Here is a 22,079-nt window from a genome sequence, read left to right on the forward strand (position 1 = left end):
AGGCTTTTGAAAAGAAAAGTGAAAAATCGAAAATCTCTGTTTAAATTGATTATTTGATCTCATTGTATTAAAATATTTTGGTGCCTCGAGCGTACTCAGCCATACGAAGCACCACGGAGGACTTCGGCTGACTGGCCTTGACGTGTCCAAGTGTTGGCGATTTGAATTCTTAGCCAGCCTCGTAAGTTGAGTGTGACAGTCATTTTTCGATTGCTTAAGGTAGGTATGCTCCACTAAAAAATCAACGATAGAAAAGAAAAATAGATTTGCGATAAAATTTTCAAATGGATGTTTTATTGTTGATATTGAACTACCTTTAGTTGATGTTGAAATGTGGTGGCGCAGTGCACCAAGTTTTGTCTTTGTTTCTTCATTAGTGTCGCTAAATTTCATATCGTTGCGTAGCAATGTAAGAGCAGGATTTTGTCTTCAGTAAATTGAGTGCAGAACCGAAGAGGTTATTTTAGTAACGGAAAAATGAATCCACGCTATATTCCATGTTGGCGTTGTCTGAAGATTGTTTGCGACTTTCATTGGGAACCTCGTTCCGATTGAGTATGTATACTGTTCAATGCGTTATGTGGAGAGACAGAATTATCTCGCAGAGACAGATTTATGCGTAGAGATAGAATTTTTATATTAAATTTTTTTTCAGTTTCATTGACTATAACCATGATTCGAAGGGACTCAACGTTGATATTGGGTTCTAAAATCGTCTTGACTTCCTTTACACTTTTTGCAAGCTCAGTAAATTGCAGCGTGTTTAATGTTTGATTTGTCATGGTGTCGATGAGCATTTGTTTAAATATGTTTTTTTATAATCTGTGACGGACATGCGCTCCTTGTAGATGGAGTCCTATTAGACGGCTGTTTTACGATTAGGCACATTCTGGTCTTTTACATTTTTTGCTGTTTTCCAAAAATTTTCACTGCCCCTTACGCTAGCACGTTCCAACGTTTTTCCTCTTCTTTTGTCCTTTGATAGTCTAATTGACCGTTTTTTTTTCTTGGATACTGCACACGCCACAATTAGTTAAATTATAAAACTTTCTCGCATTTTCTCTGATCATTATTATGTTGTTTTCTAATTTAATTCAAAAATTTGTGCATTTTTTGAGACTGCTTAAACGTTCTGAGACATGAAAAACTTTTAAGTGCATGAAAACTGCACCATTGCAAAAATACCAATTTATCTTATTTTTGACATTTTTCTGTCAAACGAATCATAAGTATAACAACTTTTTGAAATATTTAAAATGGCCCTTATTGGTCAGATATAATTTTTTGCTGTTTTCGAAATTGTGCGAGTTGTTGACTTCTTGGCGTGGAGAATTGAAGTAGCCAAATACAAAAACATTTGTCGTTTTTCAAATATACTTTTTCTCTTTATATGCGACTGTGGTTTCCCGATGGAAATTTAAACAGAAATTAATCAATTTTTTTTTCAAACATGGGCAGGTTTATGGTTCATCATGCGTTTTGAGGATATGGATTTTATTTAAGATCAGCGGTATTATGGATCTATTATGTGTTCTTGGCCGCGCAATTGACATGATTTGATTTCAAAATTAGATAAGTGTTACGCAAAAAGATTCTAAATTATTTCATGCAAACATATGATTTTCAAATAATTGCAAAACTATTAGAAAAATTTATAGAACTCATAGAAGTCCTTGTAGAGAGAGAGAGAGAGAGAGAGAGAGAGAGAGAGAGAGAAGAGAGAGAGAGAGAGAGAGAGAGAGAGAGAGAGAGAGATTCAAAATAATGCAAGAAGATGTGAATTCTCAAAAATTTGTTAAAAGGGCGTTCCTGGAAACATAACTTAAACGCCCAATTAAATATACGAATTCTTCTTCGCCAATAACCTACTAATTTCTCATTTTGCTTTATCATCACGGCTACTGTCAAAAGTGTTGGCAATAATAGAGTTTAATAAACTCTGAGTCTAATCACGACAACGATGAAATTAAACTATGCATCTATTGTCTATTGTTGGCTTGAACCCGGACTTCATATTATAACCTTTGGTTTCGGATAATTTTTGCTGTTTTTTCAGACAGTGAACGGATAAATTTTAAATATTTTATTACATAACCAAAAACTAATCAAATTGAAAATTTTTTGCTTTCATCTTCGTTTTCGGACTATCAAACAGATGTGACATTAATAAACTGATAGAGAAAAGTACTCTCAAGTAAATTTTTGAAGATATCTATCTTTTTTGTCAACTCAAGGGATCGATTTATTCGTTCAAACTATTAAAGCTCCGACTCTATGAAAGGGAATTTGAAATCAGAAATGTGGATACAATGATTCGAGATGATTAACAGGAATTTCCAACGGGATTTTGCATTGAGCAATTCATTCGAAAACAAGAACTCACGTCCAATTTTGATAATCCACCTCAAATCTCTCAAACAGTCCCAACAAACGCAACCAATCTTTAATATAAAATTGAGATGTGGTAGCGCAAGGCACCATGTTTTCTTTCTGCCTCTTCTTTTAGTGTCGCTTAGATTGATATTGTTGCGTAGCAATGAACAAGCAAGAATTTGTCTTCAGTAAATTGAGTGCTGAACCATAGAGGTTATTTTAGTTACGAAAAAGCAGTCAGCGCTAAATTCCATGTTGGCGTCGTGTGAACATTTTGGTATAGTTTTGCGGCATCCGTTGAAGACCTCGTTCTGATTCAGTACAGATACTGTTTGATGCGTAATGTGTTGAGATAGAATTATCTCGCAGAGAGACAGAATTATGTGTAGAGATAGAGTTTTCATATTAAATTTTCTATCAGATTCATTTATTTTAGCCATGATTTCAAGCTATCAAACGTTGATATTGTATTTAAAGATTGTCTTGGCTTCCTTTATACTTTTTGCAAGCTCAGCAAATTGCAGCGTGTTTAATGATTGATTTGTCATGGTGTCGATGAGCATTTGTTTAAATATGTTTTCTTATGATCTGTGACGGTAATGCGCTTTTTGTAGATTGAGTCTTAATAGTCCGCTGTTTTATAATTAGGCACATTCTAGCATTTTACATTTTTTGTTGTTTTCCAAAAATTTTCACAGCCCGTTACGCTAGCACGTGCCAACGTTTTTCCTCTTCTTTTGTCCTTTGATTGTACAATTGACCGTTTGTTTTTTGGTTATTGAGAACGCCACAATTAGTTAATCTATACAATGTTCTTGCATTTTCTTTGATCATTATTTTGTTGTTTTCTAAGTCAATTTGAAAATTTGCGCATTTTTTGAGACTACATGTTCTAGTTATGATTCTTTGGTCACTGCTTAAATGCTCTGAGACATGAAAAACATTAAGGTGTATAAAAACTGCATCATCACGAAAAATACAAATTTATCTTATATTTGAGTGGTTTTGCGATGGAATTGTAAACAAAACTTATTCAAATATTTTCAAACAAGGTCAGCTTTACGTGTAAGTTAAAAGTTGCCACAGTTTGTGAATTGACCTTTTTATTTTGCAATTGTCGCTATTTGATTTAAAACAATGTTGTTTTTTATCATCATGACAGAAACAAGATATCCGTTAGAACAAGTTTTTTTTTTTGCATCAGCATAACTACCAAAGTTGGAATTTTCTTTCCAATACTTCATTTAGTTCACGCAATATCGTTCTTTATCTACACATTTTGTTGTTTTTCATTTGAGCAAAACAGTTCCATTTCTAGAAATTTAGGTTTGTCTAGTTTGAGTGATGGTTTTGCGGTTCTTAAATTGTTTGGTAGCAGTATTGTTCATCATGCATTTTGAGGATATAGATTTTTATTTAACATCAGTGGTATTAATGATCTATTATTTGTTCTTGGCTGCGCAATGGACATGATTCGATTTCAAAATTGGATCAGTATTACAAAAAGAAACTATAATATTTTCCCATAACAAATAACAGATTAATTGCATAATTTATTTTGGATTAATTGCAAAACTATCAGACAAATTTATAGAACTCTTTGAAGTCCATATAGTGAGACTCAAAATCTTGCAAGAATATTTGAATTCTCAAAAATTTGTTAGATAGGCGTTGTTGGAAACAAAACGTCAAGGCCCAATTAAATAAACGAGTTTTGCTTTGTCAATAATCTGCGAATTTATCACTGTTTTATCACCACGGTTACTATCAAAAATATTCGCTATGCTAGAGTGTGATTAACTCGTAGTCTAATCACTAGAACAGTGAATTTATTTTATGCAGCTATTGTCTAATTTTGGCTTGAACTCGGACTTCAGATTATTACTTTTGGTTTCGGCTTATTCTTGCTGTTTTTTCAGACAGTGAACAGATGAAGTTCCAATATTTTTGTAAAAAACCTAGAGTTTCATTGAAACGTTTTTCCTTTAATTTTTGCTGACTTTTCTAAATTGTTTGGACCTCTTTTAGGATATAGTTCGAACTATTAGTTACACAAGTTTAGTCGCACAGAAACATTGAACTGTTTTTCTGATGTTCAGCTTCAAACAATCACCAAATTAGAAAAATTGTGGAAACTGGATATTTTTCTGTGAAAATCGCATGCCAAACAAAACAACTGACAATTGAACAGAAATGAACTACAAGTTTCACGCCGATGTCAAATTCAAAAAAGCTATTTTTCATTTTAACGCAACAAAAAAGTCACAGATTATATCAGTATTATAGATGGAAAAACTGCTGAGAACATTTCACAGCCTATAAGGCTATTTTACGTCAGATGCAGACGCCTTATTAAGATTGTTTCATAGTTGTCAGAGGTGCCAAAATTATTCTATATAGGAAAGTTATATTATATTTTGCTAGTGTTTTGAAAAACTAAATACGTTGTCACTAACTTCATGGATGAATTTTTTTGACACTCAAGAGTCTTCAAATGTTTTTAAAAAACAGTGTCAAAAAATTAAAAATGGATCAGTGTTGGTTATCGTACATGGAAAAACTGTAGTTTTGTAAATACATGAAAAAAACATCAAACTGAAAATCTTTGCTTTCATCTTCGTTTTTCGACTATCAAACTGATGTGAAATTGATAAATTGATTGAAGAAACTACTCTCAAGTAAAATCTTGAAGAAATCTGTCTTTTTGTCGACTCAAAGAATCATTTTATTCGTTTAAACTATTAAAGCTCCGACTCCATCAATCGGAACTTGATTTCGCTAGCAGTGAAAACAGAAATGTTAAGTTATAATGGAAGACCAAACCTAGGACCACCCTAGGTTGGAATGACACGCATGGAATGACACCCTCGGGTATTAGTCTAATTGATTAAAGTTTGGAACAGATGGAGCGATACCGCAGAAAGAATCCACTTTGTCAATATCAAAAAAGTTTCTAGAACTCTTCCACTCATAACCTAGAGATCTAGGGGCCCAGAGTTTACTATCACTTCCAAAGAATTGAGGATACAATGATTCGAGATAATTAACCGGGATTTTGCATTAAGCAATGCACTACAGAACACGAACTCACGTCCAATTTTGATAATCCAACTCACATTCTCGCACACAGTCCCAAGAAATGCAACCAATCTTTAACATACAGCGTGAAGACTTGTTTATAAGGAAGACCCTCTCTCAGTATCTCGGTAGCCACTAGTTTTGAAACCCGAAGACCTGGAAACAGGCAAACACTCGACAGTAACAGTACTTCAAGTGCCGAACGCCTGATTTCTAGATCGGCCATCTTTCTATCTGCCCTGCAGGAGTTTGCATCTGTAGAAAATGTAACAGAATTTTTTCAAAAGGTTTTTTCTTATTGATAGCACAACTGGTGACAAAAAACTCGTGACAAAAGCTATTTTGAGTACACGTTTCTTGCCCTTTCAAGAATGGTGGAAAATGTTAGGAACTTTTTTTATTTCAGCAACTCACTTTTTCTCTGCCCAACTTGTTATTAATTTGTTGTTGTATTGCACTTTTCTATGTTTTTCTATGTAAAAATGCGCATGGGCGTTTGAAGTTTCTACCGGCTATATTTGAAGCTATGGGGGGGGGGGTAAAATAGATCTAAAAGAGAAGGTCCAAAACTTAGCAATCTTGTCATCTTTAGCTTTGCGTTGATATATATGTTCGACAGCTAATTCTGAGAACAGAGTCAAGCTTTTTACTCCATACCATTCATTACTCAAAATGAATGAGATCGTGCTTAATTTTGCATAAAATATGCCCTCTTAATTGTCATTCTGTCTCCGTTTTAGCCCGTGTTTCAGCTCAGATTTGTGAGAACTCAAAGCCTGTTTCCCGAGAATTCAGCGGCAAACCTTTCCCTAATCTAAAAAACAAAACAAACAACACAACACGTCTAGCTATTCCTTCTTCCACGCTGTTCTGTCTCCCATTTCCTAATATCACCATTATATGACTCTAATAGAGTAGCTAGAGCTAGAATTGCTTTTACTCTTTCACGCCCTTTCTTCCTAATTTCCTCTTTAACTATCATGTTTTTGCTACCACAGATAAAGACAAATAAATTCAAATGTCTTACGCAAAATTTACGAATAAGCGCAAGCATCAAAATTTGGCTCAGCTAACATTAAATCTTGTTTTGCTATATAATGTACAACAGTGTCTTGGTTTGAACACAATTTGCCAAATTGAGACTGTAATGCCATTTTTAATATCCTAAGCAGGGGTACACTGCTATAAGTAGCTTTAGGGTTGGCTGGGTTTAGCTATCGTTTTGCGAAACCTTTTAATTAGCGCGCTCCCTCTTAACGTTTCACTCCAGTTCACACGCGTTTGTGGTGGCTAATTTGAAAATTGTAGTTCCGCTTTATTATTATTGAAAACTGCAAAAATTGTTCCATTTCTTCACTTTCGTTCACATGTAAGATGTGTCAAAAAACGTTAGAGAAAGGGCACTTAAAAATGTACTGAAAAAATGAGATCTGAAGCGTAGGAGTGTTTTTCCCATCTTTTAGGGATTGTTTTACCCTTCAAGAGGCTTCAGACAATTTGAGTGTGTGTGGATTGTTTATTTAATTTTTGAGGAAAACAACTTCAAAAAACAATTTCAAATAAAAACAACTTCAAATTAAATAATCACTTTTATCAATTGAAATAGTTGCGTAATAAGGATATAAGTGATTATTCAAAAAATTTCCTTAATTTTCTATGAAATTGAGCCACAAACAATTTAGTCAAAACAAAATCAATTATTTTATTAGCGATGCAAATTTGGGATATTTTCTGCTAGCGCCCCCCCCCCCCCCGCTTAGTTAGGCACCCCCCATTTATAAATGTGTAAACATATTGTTAAAGCTACGTAATCTTATACGTGAACATATATGGTTGATTTTTTAAAACTTCTTAAGGAAACTATTCTAAAAGTGCCCTCAATCTACCTAGACACTCTTGTTTCAATGAAATGCAAATATCGCTCTCACAATTCGCGAAAACTTAGATTTTGGGGGGTGCAAATTTAACGGCTATATAAGGCTGGGGGGCGCTAGCATAAAAGATCCCAAATTTGATTAAAGTTCTTCAAACATGCTGCTGATAAAAAACTTGTTTTTGTTTTTGAATAAAGTTTTTTGTGGCTGAGTTCCATGAAGATCCAGTGAAATTTATAAAATTGATTTAATTAGAAATGAAGTAATTTTTTACTACATGCAAATAGTGTACTTGTTCATGTGTGCAATTTAACACTTGTGCAATGTTTTCATAATTAGCAATTCCAAATTGGAAGTGCTGCTTCAAATTTGCGATAAGCACGTTTCCATGAAGTAGAGTGGAAAAGAAATAGAGATAGAGTGAATGAAGAGTCCTACGGTCCGGGCGGGAGGGCGGGCGGACGGCGGGCGGGATATGGGGCGGGTTAGTAGAGCAAACGTGCATTAATGGATTAAAGAGGAATTTTATCATCACACTTGCACAGACTGGAAAAACTCTTTCACTCTCTCTTTCTCTCTTTTTTTTTCACTCTTTTTAGTCTTGTGAGCAATAATGCGACTGCACCTTCAATGTAATATGACTTGAACATTCGCACTATGTACCTTCCGGCTAATAAGACACTGTTCTGCTTACATATATACATATATATATTCATCATAGCATGTGCAAGTGATAGGAAAGCATGCAAAAACTTATTGTTCTAGCACCCCACCCCAACCCACACCAATTTTTATCTAAGTTAAAGTTGCCCTGTACTTTACATGTTATTGCATTATCTTTTCATACTCGTTCAATTATTTCACGCTCTGATTTAGCCCACTCCAAAAGAGAGCGACTGAAAACCCTGATTTGTGTTGCAAAAATATGGGCTATGCTTCAAAAATAACGTCAAAGTGTCAAAACACATTTAATGGTCAAAACTATTTCCGGTCTATTTATTCTTAATACTTTTCAATATTTATTTATGCAGTGTTATTTTTTATCATTGTTACAATTTTCATCAACATGTCAATACAACAGAAAGGTTTTTGAAAAGACTGAAAAACGTAGCGCGATTTAGCTTGAGCTTTTTGGTCATATCCTTGGTGGAGCGGGACAACCTTCGTAGTTTTTTTATGGTAAAGAGTTAAAAATGTAAAGCGAGAAATGTAAAAAAGTTGAAAGTTTTTTTTCACAATTAGCGTAAAAGTGGAAAAGAAATGTTTCAGTTATAAAATGATCTTGGAAAACAGCGGAAAAATTAAAGTGAGCAGTTAATTTTGTCAACTTTTATTTCGCTTTTAATCCAATCTTTCCCAAAGGTTATCAGAAATGTGGCAAATAAACGGTTTCAGTTATAGAATGGTCTTCGAGAAAATTGAGGGAAAATTAAATTTGGCTATAAATTTTTCCAAGTTTATTCCACTTTTAATCCACTTTTATTCCACTGTTATTCCACTTTTGTTTACACCGTTATTGTAATTCGCATTTCTGATTGGACGTTTTAATTGACAGTTAATTGTTTTTAATTCGACATTGTGCTTAAATCGGACAAAATGTCAGATGATTACATATCTTACTATGACGTGGCAAACTGTTCTCCCCTTATTTCCCCCGCATCCACTATGATTACGACCTCTTCCTACTTACCTGGAAGTCCACCTGGGAATAAGTATGAAGTGGTGTCTGTGGGGATGAACAGCAGTCGTCTCATGGGAAAGGGAGTAGCTCCTAGGAGGAAAGACTCTCCTGGGATTTTATTCCTGCCTGTTCAACGGGAGCTTTTTCCTAATAAGGTCAGTCTTTAAAATTGTTTAAACACTCATATATTTTGGGCGTGGATTTTTCTATTGCGTTGATCATCATTATCATCTCTTGTTGACATTTTTACAATGATAATGGTATTTAAAAACTGTAAAGGCTGTTTTTAAAAATTATTAGAATCTAATTGGCAATGAGCCAATATCACTTAAGCGGTAAATTGCTTTTTTGGGCAACAGAATTTGCTATCCTTTTCTCTAATTGAACTGGAGGTGATATCACTTCATTGAAAGATTTACATTGATTTTTGAGCGCTGCTTCTCATACGATTAGAAGCAGCGCTCAAAAATTAGGGCGAAGCGAAAATGAAAAAGAATTGCGTGTTGATACCATTTCAGTTTATACCGTTCAGGTGATATAGAATTGCTCAATAACTGATCGGATTGATAATTTCTTCTTATTCGCAAAAACGAATTCATGTGCTTTTTCGACAGTGAACTGATTTTTCCAATATTTTTTGGGAACAATTTCTTAAGTACACTAAGCTTTGGAACACAAAATCTGGTAAGATCAACGCTAAATTTAAAGCAGAATTATGGAAGATCAATGCCAAAATTGTATAATGCTACGCAAAATTCAACGCGAAGTTTTGTATTATATAGGGTAATTTCAACACTAAGTTATGTAAGATATGCAATAAATTCAATGCAAATTTTTGTGATATCTAAACATTGGAACACAATATTAGGTAAATTAAACGCTATTTCTAACGCAGAATTATAAAAGGTCAACGCAAAATATTGTCAGATTTACGCTAAATTCAACGCAAATTTATGTAGGATTGGGGCGCAAGCGTAAATGTTACATAAATTCAATGCATACAGCGCCAAACTTACGTAATTTAGTGTTTTTTAGCGTTCACTTCTAGGCCTGGGGTCGAATAGCGGTGAATTATTTTTTTCACCGCATCCACAGCATTCACCGCATATCTTACGTTAATTTGTCACTATAGTCTATGCAGAGAATTTGGTGGTGAATTTTTGTAAGAAATGTTGTGAAAAGCGGTGAATTATTTTTTTTGACCGCATTCACCTCAATTAAACCATTTCTTACGAAAATTTACCGCATTCACCGCATTTCTTACGAAAATTCACCTTAAAACCTCGACCCGGGTAGTAATGAGGCAATTCAAAAATTGCCATTTTTAAGGGCTACTGGTACTAAATTGTTGAGTAAATTTACTAAGCTTTCCGACTGATTTTCACCGGTTTTCCAAGTTATCTTATGGGAAGAGGAAGCTTGTAAACCAGCGCCATTTTCTATGTATGTTGGTTTGGCACTTTCAGATGCTTGTATTATTGTGTTTGTCAAAGAGAACGCTTTTGTTTTTTTCTGGAAGCCCATTTTTTAAAAACCTACAAACAAGAAATCTGAGTCCTTTCAGAGTCCTTTGAAACATAAAATGCCAAGTTGGAATAAATAGACTCTGGTGAAGAAAACTAGAAAACGAGAACAAAAAGTTGTTGACAAAGAATAACATTTTTGAAAACAAATGCTTAGCTATGTATAATTTTTGGGGTAATTTGAGGTGCTTGACAGTTTTTCATTCCAATTTGCTTGCGACTTTTGCGCAGGGACACCTTATACCAATGCATCTCAATCTCATTTTTTATATTGTATATTGTGGTACACTGGTTGGTACCATCCCTTCCACTCATCAGTTTCGTCCCAATTTAACCTAAATTTCTTCATTGTTAGATTATTGTTCTTGACCTTCACAATGATGTGTTTATATGTTTTCCATATTTAATAACCCCTAAACCATTTCCTTTTCAATTACCTTTTCATCAAATCTTTACGTTCCACTTTGTGTGTTCTCTGTTCATTCCCGTCTAATTATATGTTATTTAAAATGTTTACAGTTTAGCCCATTTCACCTGTTGAAACAAATTGTGAAATAACTGCTGTTCAAATTCTGATTTTAACACATTTCATTCTTTCTGACTTCAAGTTTCAATTGATCATTTTCTCAACTAATTTTTGCCCAGCAAAAACAAGTCAACAAGCGAAACCATAAATCGAACACACTAAGAGTTTTGGCCGAACGAAATAGAAAATTTTGTTGAACTAAATCCAACCAAATTCTTTTAAAAAGAAGAGTGAATTCGCGTCGTGAATCCGGGCGCAGTAAACTTACGAAATAAAATGCACTTTTGCATCGCATATTATAACTTTTAACTCTGAAATCGTACGGGAACAACTTGGCGCTGTCAGCAAACCGGGGTTTTGCGTGAAGTTCCACTTTGCCTTGAGCTTGTTTGGGAAGGAACAACGGCAGAGCCACCGATTTTAGTGGTGAAGTGATGCGTTCAGTTAAAAGTTGCAACCTTAAGAAGCGAAAAGATTGTTCTTGAAAACTTTCTAGAAGAAAAACACAGTAACGGTAACCTCTCACTTGAACTAAAACATGATTTAGCAGCGAATTTCAACTTCGATAAACGTAAGGTTGAGGTGATTCCAGATGTTTTCATCACAAACTTGATGGAGAACAGTATTCAAAAAGATTTGCTTCTCGATACCTGATTGGTCGTTAAGCATAGCAAAATGTGGAAAGGGGCGGGAAATGATAATATCACCAGCAGCAAATAATGTCAAACTTTTTAAGCAGAGTAAGTGCAATTCAATTAAATTTGGTGATTCACGTTGCAAATACCAATCTTATACAACCGCCTGCCAACAATCAGTGCTGAAACTGTCGACAGAAATTGGCACTCAATTGCAGACAACCTATCCATTAGTGGATAAGAATTGCACTCATTGGTTTCTTGAAAATCACTTCGCCTAGGTTTGAAGTAAAATGTTGAAAAAGACTGGAAAGCGTTGAATAAGAAAATTTTGAATCCAACATTTACAGTGTTTAAAAATTTCAGTAATCGTAAGAATTGAAGTACAATTGGTCTTATGATGATTGTGTAGCAATGTTTTGCAAAAATTTTAACGAAACCATTAGTCCAAAAAATATGCCGCAATTAATAGGAAACAAAAACTACTCCTTACTTCTGGATTCGGTTATTGTTCCTTTGAACAGTAATTTGTCGCTTGAGGTGTAATGTTTAAAAGCCATAACGCAAAAATGGGAGGGGAAAAGCTGAATGAACTGCAAAGGTTTTCCAATGAAAAAAAAATGAAACACTTGAAAGTCTCAAATTATCGGTGCAAACAATGATTGGAAAATAAATTGAACGTAAGATGCAAAGCTCAATTTCATCCTCAGTTGAAAATCTAACTCAAATTTAAAAATAATTACTTGAAGAAAGCCACTTAGAAGCATTTTCTAGCTGTTCCGATCAGAATTTAGTTTAACAAATTGTAATAACTGTAAAGAAAGCCATTCCATCGAATTAGCAATAGAATTGAAGATTCTGACTACGTCAAACCACAAAAACTTGTAGCAAATACCGAGTATCATTTCTCATTTCATAAGTACAAACAGTATCAAAAAATTTGAGCTCAAACCGCAGCTTTTTCGTCAAATGATTTGCAAAATGGTTCGAGCCATTTGAACTTGAACCCTGATACGACAAGCCACTGCAACGTCAATGTTTAAAGTGACGATACGGCTGGCACAATTTTTCATACAGGTTTTTACTGTCTGAATGATATGCCTGCTGAGTTCCAAAAAAACCATGGGTTGCACAGCCTTTGTATTAGCAAACACATACTGCTTTCAAACAAAGATTTTATTGAGATCAACTCACTCTGGTATAAATTGTTTGAAGTACTAGGGTAAATAGAATGTTAGAATCGTTCTAGGAAAATGTCCTTTTGTGAAGAAAAGGAAATTGATTGGCTGGACCATCATTGCACTCAAACATTTATTATACCACTAACTAAGAGAACTGACGCTCTGAAAATGCTCTAATCACACAAAAATTTGCAAAAAAAATACAACCGGTCTTTGGTTCAGGCCGCCATCTATAAAAAAATCACCAGATTTATTGCAGAAATGCCCCTCTCTGAAGCCAGTTTGTGAAAACACAAATTTTGTCTGGAGGGAACCGTGAGGTTCATTTGTAAGCCTTAAAACAGATAACAACAGAAGCCACTGAAAATAAGAGCTTCAATGGCGACATGAAACTGGTATAGCAGATGACGGTACTTCACAGTGATTAAGTGCATCAAGAGAAAAATTACCACGCAAACGTTGTTGCATATAGTAGTGTTAGCGTCGCAATTTTTGAACAACGCTGGAGAATGATCCGAAACTAAAATTTTCGGGATTTGTTTGGTCAATATTGCACTGCAAAGTTTTATCTTTACCTGAGATAATTTCAAGTAGTCATTTACAGAAGAACTTCTTTTATTACGTGAATATCTGGCTCAAAATTGCAACTAGTTGACTACATTTTTAGTCTACATAGTCTTTAGTCTTTTTCTCAAGGGGGTTCAAATTTTGTTTTCAGTTTTCGTCTATATGATTAAATGGATAAGCTCGAAGTGTACCATTTCTTACAAAACCCTCCGCAACTGAAGTTTCCCGTTTCTTAATTGCACAATTTTTGAGCTCGTCCACCGCCTCTATACTATTTACAGCACAGGAGTATAGTTACCATTTTAATTTTTTCGAAAAATTTTCACTCGGCAGTTCCATATTGTTGTAATTAGCCCCATTTCATTGTACTTGTTCATAATTCCAGCATCTCTGTGTGGAGCATCTCCTGGATAACTAATTTTTTACCCCCGTTTAGTTTATCCGATATCATTTTTGGCCGGGTGAAGATAAAATCCTTATCGTCGAAATAAATAAATTTTACGATTTTTGGGGTTATTCCGTTTTTAAAATTCTTCAAGGAATGGCATGTCTTGATTCTATCAAGCGTAATTTGATAATTGAAGTAATGGTAAATTGCTTTGCAAACATCATTATATAAGTTTTTGCTAAATGGGTTCATTGGGAAGTTTTTGAAAATCAAGCGGTCTTTGCTTGAGTATTTTTCTTGGGCCGACATACGATTTTGAAGATCATCAACGTTTTTGTTCAGTATACGAATGGTATCTTCCTGATATTTAACTGTTTGCTTAAGTGATGTAATTCTGATCATAAGTTCTTTAACTAATTTAGTCTTTTCGCAGATTTCGGTTGACCCGTGTGCATTAACAGGATCTGAATTAGCCATTTTACATGCAGAAAGCATAGTTGAAGACAATAGTAGGGCCTTCAATTCGAACATTGAAAAAGAAAAGCGAATTTGAAAGCAGCTATAGTCTGTCCCATAAAGTTGAAATAAGCGAACGTTCGAAAAACGCCAAAAACGTGCAATTGAGCATCAATGTGGTCATTTGAATATCAACGTTTTTTCCATTCAGCCTTCATTCATCACTTTTTTCTACATGTTTTTAAATTTGAACTTTGACCTTTGAACTCTAACCTGTCGCTTTTGAAACGTTCGCTTATTTCAACTTCATGGGACGCGCTATAGAAAGAACCGACTGATCGCTAGCTGCTCATTTGACTGTCTGAGCAAAGTTCTCTTCACTTGCACTGCGTTTATTAAGCAACAAACACAAAAAGTACCTCTACAGCACAAAAAATAATGAAACCTTCAGTGAGACCAAAAGGAAGCAACCATAGATACCCCAAAATACTCACCAAACATGTGAACACACTTCACCTAAGATGAAAGACTCGGAGGCATCAGATGAGTCCACTGCAACATGTCTTCAAGTCCTACCAAGTTCATAGTCCAAAGCACCCTCAAGACAGACAAGATCTCATAGAAAAAAAACAGAAACAGGACAGATAGAACGTGATCAACAATATTTAAGATTTAAGAATCATCTAAAAATTGAATGTTGTCATTTTGCGGAGCGAAATAGAATTTTTTTAAAATTAAATCCGCGCAATTTCTCTAACGAAAAAAAAAGTGAATTCTAGTCGCGAATTTGATCACAACAAATTGGACAAAGAAAATGCTGTTTTGCGTCGCATTGCATAATTCTAAGTCCTGCATGCCAACGCAAACGACAGACTTTTTGGTAGCAGAAAAATCAGCCGGTTGATTTTCCTGTAGATGAGATTTGCTTTCATCTTGTTCCTTATTTTTTTTTAAAATAGTTTAAGAGTGTGAAGTGTTTTGGCATTGCAAAACCGTTTTTTTTTCAATTGGTTGATTTATCTTGAAAGCGTTGGGTGTTTGGGTATTTTTTGATGAGCAGATGAACTCCGGTTTCATTGAATCAACGGGAAATTCTAATTAACTGTAGTTCTTTTACGACGCACTGGGGATTATATTTGCTAAGAAGTTCGAAATCAGGTTGGAAATAGCTCTTCTGTACTCTTGGTTTCCATTTTTGTTTGGGTTTCTGTCCAGATATCGGGCGTATTTGATTAACAGGTCGTTGTTCGCGGAAATAATAGTCCTTCAATCAGAGATCCGCTTAGAATCTTCTGCTACTGTTGGAACTTGTTGCCCTAAATATTTCTCGCATACAGTTGTTCGTTGTGTATGGCTCCCTCAATATTTGCATATATTAATTTTTCAGTTTTCGTCTGGAATTTTTATCTGAGCACTTAGATTTTTCTTAAAATAAGTGTTAGTTTATACTTTAGGTTCCAAGAAAGGCCCTTTTGGAGAAAGTCAGACTGTTTGAAATTCAGTTGCCATTTGATGAGGACTACGTAGTTTCACAAAATTAAGATTCAAAAATTTGTTAGATTTTTTTTCTTTTTTCTCGATATTATTTTGTTTTGTCTTATTTTTCTCTTTGCCTTTCAGTGACCGATGGTGAAAACTTTAGATACCTAATTTTGAGAATTTTCAACTTGACAACCAAAAAATGATCTTTAGGAGAAGGTTCATTGTTGAATATAAATTTGTCTAAAGAGATTAGGCCTTGAGGTACAAGGTATAACAATGGAATGGGTTTTAAGAGATGCTCGAATTCCAGAACGCAATACCAGCTGGTTTAATTGTTAGCACACTAAGCTTGCAACTAAGAGATGCTGGTGCTAACATAGTAATGCCACGTTTTCCATTTTCACTGTAGTTGCGCCTGATTTTATTGCTAAACATAAGCAAGAAAGGTGAGCGCTCGCACGGCCTGTTTATTGATGTAAATTCGGAAAAAAATTGTAAAGAGTGCTGAGTTGATGACTGAGGGATCTGAGCGTAAGGGATGCAAATCGGCGAACACCCCAAAGTAACGTTCTGTTTTGCCACCGTTAATGATGATATGAATAACTGTAAAAGCAAGTTATTGACCTATTTCAAGCTTTCGACGAGCATCAATAAAAACGATTTGGCTGACGATCTTCTCTGAAGCATTAAACGCAGTCTTATTTTAATTAGTTGGAGTTTTACACTTAATAAAAGTTTTACACACACAAACACACACACACACACACACACACACACACACATATATATATATATATATATATATATTATATATATATATATATATATATATATATAAATATATATATATATATTAATTCTAACTCGAATGCTATACCACCATGTTTAAGCGCCTATCTTCACATGTTTTAGCGTCCCTTAAACATGCCGCCTAGCGTAATGCATGCATCCTATACCACCATGTTAAAGCGCCAATCTTCACATGTTTTAACGGTCCTTAAACATGCAGTGTGTTCTGTGGCTTGGTTTTATGTGTGTGCGTGAGTGTGTCCGTGAGCATGCATGCGTATGTGTGTGCGTGTATGTTTGTGTGCTCTTTTCGGTTTTGGGACGTTCAATTCGTTTTCGAACGTTTGATTATTTTTCGAACGTTTGCTTGCTTTTCAAACGTTCAATTTGTTTTCGAACGTTTTTTACTTGACCGCTTACGTCTATGTAACTCTGTTTATTTGTGTGTGTGTGTTTGTGACCTTCAACTGATAAAATTTAACTGACGTTAACCATCGCTTGGAGTACAACCACTGAATTTTATCCTTGTGCGTTTGTGTGTGAACCTGTTTGCGCGCGCGCGCGTGTGTGTATGTAAGTGTGTTTGCGTGCACGCGTGTGAGACCTTGAGATTTTGACATTTAACTGAGGTTAACCGTTACACTGAGTTGCTTTAATGCAATACTGATTGTTCTTTTTACATATTATCTTTCCTTTTTGCATATCCCAGATGGCCAACGATTTGGTAAGCATCCATTGGTGATTAAAACTAATTAGGACGGGCAGGTCTTAACTGGTCTAAAGGTTTGTGAGGTTTTGCTCAGATTTTTTTCATTGTCTCAGACTCTTATCCTGAAATTCAGTTATCCTCCTGACTTCTCTTCGCTAAAACTTTTCTTCGCTTTTCTTCGTTAAAGATAACTTTCAGAAATGACTGCTCTACCAATAAAAGGACTGCAGCAAAGCTTTACAGCTGAGATCCCAACATTTGAGCAGCAAATTATGGTTGCTGTTGAGCGGTTGCAGACGGCATTGAACTATTCTGTCTATAAAACGTAAAGCCAAGAGTCTGACAGAAAGAAACTCAAAAAGTTGAGCAGGGCCTTAAGAAAGTGCCCCGAAATAGATAGATTGAGAGCAACTATCAAAAAGACGTTTTTTGCTCACTTTCCTCATTTTCTTTTCTCACTTTCTTTTCTCACTTTCTCTTCTCACTTTCTTTCCTCACTTTCTTTTCTCACTTTCTTTTCTCTTTTTCTTTTCCGACTTTCTTTTCTCACTTTCTTTTCTCTTTTTCTTTTTTCACTCTTTTTTGGTTTTCTCACTTTCTTTTCTCACTTTTTTTCTCATTTTCTTTTCTCACTTTCTTTTCTCATTTTTTCCTCATTTTTTCTCACTGTCTTTTCTCACCTTCTTTCCTCACTTTCGTTTCTCATTTTCTTTTCTCACTTTCTGTTCTCACTTTCTTTTCTCACTTTCTTTTCTCACTTTCTTTTCTCACTTTCTTTTCTCTTTCTTTTTTCACTCTTTTTTCGTTTTTTCCCACTTTTTTTCTCAATTTTTTTCTCACTTTCTTTTCTCACTTTCTTTTCTCATTTTTTCCTCATTTTTTCTCACTTTCTTTTTTCACCTTCTTTCCTCACTTTCGTTTCTCACTTTTTTCTCACTTTCTTTTCTCACTTTCTTTTCCCACTTTCTTTTCTCACTTTTTTTCACTTTCTTTTCTCTTTTTTTCTCACTTTCTTTTCTCACTTTCTTTTCTCTTTTTTTCCTCGTTTTTTTCTCACTTTCTTTTCTCACTTTCTTTTCTCACTTTCTTTTCTCTTTTTCTTTACTCAATTTCTTTTCTCTTTTTTTCCTCACTTTCTTTTCTCACTTTCTTTTCTCTATTTCTTTTCTCTATTTCTTTTCTCAGTTCCTTTTCTCACTTCCTTTTCTCACTTCCTTTTCTCACTTGCTTTCCTCACTTCCTTTTCTCAATTCCTTTTCTCACTTCCTTTTCTCACTTCCTTTTCTGACTTTCTTTTCTCACTTTCTTTTCTCTTTTTCTTTACTCAATTTCTTTTCTCTTTTTTTCCTCACTTTCTTTTCTCACTTTCTTTTCTCTATTTCTTTTCTCTATTTCTTTTCTCAGTTCCTTTTCTCACTTCCTTTTCTCACTTCCTTTTCTCACTTCCTTTCCTCACTTCCTTTTCTCACTTCCTTTTCTCACTTCCTTTTCTCACTTCTTTTTCTCACTTTCTTTTCTCACTTTCTTTTCTCTTTTTCTTTACTCAATTTCTTTTCTCTTTTTTTCCTCACTTTCTTTTCTCACTTTCTTTTCTCTATTTGTTTTCTCTATTTCTTTTCTCAGTTCCTTTTCTCACTTCTTTTTCTCACTTCCTTTTCTCACTTCCTTTCCTCACTTCCTTTTCTCACTTCCTTTTCTCACTTCCTTTTCTCACTTCCTTTTCTCACTTCCTTTTCTGACTTTCTTTTCTCACTTTCTTTTCTCAATTTTCTCAATTTTCTTTTTCTCTTTTTTTCCTCACTTTCTTTTCTCACTTTCTTTTCTCACTTTCTTTTCTCCTTTTCTTTTCTCACTTTCTTTTCTCACTTTCTTTTCTCACTTTCTTCTCTCATTTTCTTTTCTCACTTTCTTTTCTCACTTTCCTCACTTTTTTTGCTCACTTTCTTTTCTCTTTTTCTTTTCTCACTTTCCTTTTTTTGCTCACTTTTTTTGCTCACTTTTTTGCTCACTTTTTTATCTCACTTTTTTTTCTCACTTTCTTTTCTCTTTTTCTTTTCTCACTTTCTTTTCTCACTTTCTTTTCTCACTTTCTTTTTTTTTCACTCTCTTTTTTCGTTTTCTCACTTTCTTTTCTCACTTTTCTCACTTTCTTTTTTACTTTCTTTTCTCATTTTTTCCTCATTTTTTCTCACTTTCTTTTCTCACCTTCTTTCCTCACTTTCCTTTCTCATTTTCTTTTCTCACTTTCTTTTCTCACTATCTTTTCTCACTTTCTTTTCTCAGTTTCTTTTCTCATTTTTTCCTCATTTTTTCTCACTTTCTTTTCTCACCTTCTTTCCTCACTTTCGTTTCTCATTTTCTTTTCTCACTTTCTTTTCTCACTTTCTTTTCTCACTTTTTTTCACTTTCTTTTCTCTTTTTTTTCTCACTTTCTTTTCTCACTTTCTTTTCTCTTTTTTTTCCTCGTTTTTTTCTCACTTTCTTTTCTCACTTTCTTTTCTCACTTTCTTTTCTCTTTTTCTTTACTCAATTTCTTTTCTCTTTTTTTCCTCACTTTCTTTTCTCACTTTCTTTTCTCTATTTCTTTTCTCTATTTCTTTTCTCAGTTCCTTTTCTCACTTCCTTTTCTCACTTCCTTTTCTCACTTCCTTTCCTCACTTCCTTTTCTCACTTCCTTTTCTCACTTCCTTTTCTCACTTCCTTTTCTGACTTTCTTTTCTCACTTTCTTTTCTCACTTTCTTTTCTCAATTTTCTCAATTTTCTTTTTCTCTTTTTTTCCTCACTTTCTTTTCTCACTTTCTTTTCTCACTTTCTTTTCTCCTTTTCTTTTCTCACTTTCTTTTCTCACTTTCTTTTCTCACTTTCTTTTCTCATTTTCTTTTCTCACTTTCTTTTCTCACTTTCCTAAGTTTTTTTGCTCACTTTCTTTTCTCTTTTTCTTTTCTCACTTTCCTTTTTTTGCTCACTTTTTTTGCTCACTTTTTTTGCTCACTTTTTTTTATCTCACTTTTTTTTTCTCACTTTCTTTTCTCTTTTTCTTTTCTCACTTTCTTTTCTCACTTTCTTTTCTCACTTTCTTTTTTTTTCACTCTCTTTTTTTCGTTTTCTCACTTTCTTTTCTCACTTTTCTCACTTTCTTTTTTACTTTCTTTTCTCATTTTTTCCTCATTTTTTCTCACTTTCTTTTCTCACCTTCTTTCCTCACTTTCCTTTCTCAATTTCTTTTCTCACTTTCTTTTCTCACTTTCTTTTCTCACTATCTTTTCTCACTTTCTTTTCTCAGTTTCTTTTCTCATTTTTTCCTCATTTTTTCTCACTTTCTTTTCTCACCTTCTTTCCTCACTTTCGTTTCTCATTTTCTTTTCTCACTTTCTTTTCTCACTTTCTTTTCTCACTTTCTTTTCTCACTTTCTTTTCTCACTTTCTTTTTTCACTTTCTTTTCTCACTTTCTTTTCTCACTTTCTTTTCTCACTTTCTTTTCTCACTTTCTTTTATCACTTTCTTTTCTCACTTTCTTTTCTCACTTTCTTTTTCTCACTTTCTTTTCTCACTTTCTTTTCTCACTTTCTTTTCTCTTTTTCTTTTCTTTTTTTTCTTTTCTCTTTTCTTTTCTCACTTTCTTTTCTCTTTTTCTTGTCTCGTTTTTTCTCACTTTATTTTCTCATTTTCTTTTCGCACTTTCTTTTCTCCCTTTCTTTTCTCCTTTTTTTTTCTCACTTTTCTCACTTTCTTTTCTCACTTTTTTCTCTCACTTTCTTCTCATTTTCTTCTCTCACTCTTTTCTCACTTTACTCGCTTTCTTTTCTCATTTTTTTCCTCCCTTTTTTCTCACTTTCTTTTCTCACTTTCTTTTCTCACTTTCTTTTCTCACTTTCTTTTCACACTTTTTTTTTCTCACTTTCTTTTCTCACTTTCTTTTCTCACTTTCTTTTCTCACTTTCTTTTCTCACTTTCTTTTCTCACTTTGTTTTTCTCACTGTTTTTCCTCACTTTTTCCCTCACATTCTTCTTCTACTTTCTTTTCTCTTTTTCTTTCCTCACTATCTTTTCTCACTTTCTTTTCTCACTTTCTTTTCTCACTTTCTTTAAGCACGAATTTAAGATTACGTCGTATGTGACGACGTCATCTATTGTAATAGATTGTTAATGTTCACCTCCAATTATGATGGAGGTATATTGGCCAAGTCCTTCACTTGGACACGTTTGGACTTTTCATCTCCGGCTTTCGCGCTCCCCGTTGGTCGGCACTTGCAGCACATGTAATCCCCTCGGGGCTTTCAGCTGTAAGTGCCGCAGCTCTTTTGAGTATGGGGGAGATGAATCGTTCATCCGTGTTTGGGTGTTGGACTTGGATTTTATAGGTAATTTGACAGAATAAAATGTGATCTCGAAAGATGCGCTTTTTTTCGTAAAATTAGGATTTTATTCTTATCCGCTCTTCGCCTGTTTTTACCGCACCTTAAACATTTAGATTAATATTTTATGAGTTGCGCTCTGCCATCATGTAGAAGTTCGTTAGCGGTCTTAGCGGTACTTAAATATGCAAGATAGCTCAGCCAATTAAGTCTTTAATCAAAAAATTGGTGTTACTTGGTGTAATATACTAAACCAAACACATCGGTAACGTAACGTAATACCTGTGGCTGTTGAACGAGGGGCATGGCTTACAGCTCGAGCTGGTACGAAAAAAATCTCAGTTTTAAACCTATTCTTTCAAATGATTTTCTTGCGATGCTTTTGCGGGCCTGCTAGTATATATATATATATATATAGAAATATGTTCTACTTTCTCGTCCTGTTTTTGGAAAACGCATT

At 34.3% G+C, this 22,079-nt stretch overlaps 2 protein-coding genes across 2 annotated transcripts in view; both read left to right on the forward strand.

Moving 5' to 3' along the window:
- The window catches only part of LOC142339191 (ruvB-like 2), a 510,084-nt gene that overhangs the window by 289,223 nt on the left and 198,782 nt on the right, over positions 1-22,079 (forward strand). The window lies entirely within an intron of this gene.
- The window catches only part of LOC142340296 (G protein-activated inward rectifier potassium channel 3-like), a 102,031-nt gene continuing 87,908 nt past the window's right edge, over positions 7,957-22,079 (forward strand). Inside the window, exons 1-3 of the mRNA XM_075390870.1 lie at positions 7,957-9,161; positions 15,737-15,805; positions 16,265-16,295. Coding sequence (XP_075246985.1) covers positions 8,922-9,161; positions 15,737-15,805; positions 16,265-16,295 — 340 coding nt within the window. The 5' untranslated portion in view covers positions 7,957-8,921. The remainder of the gene's footprint in view (positions 9,162-15,736; positions 15,806-16,264; positions 16,296-22,079) is intronic.

The sequence above is a fragment of the Convolutriloba macropyga genome, chromosome 5, assembly GCF_964194025.1.
Source record: "Convolutriloba macropyga chromosome 5, txConMacr16.3, whole genome shotgun sequence".
Classification (NCBI taxonomy): Eukaryota; Metazoa; Xenacoelomorpha; order Acoela; family Convolutidae; genus Convolutriloba; species Convolutriloba macropyga.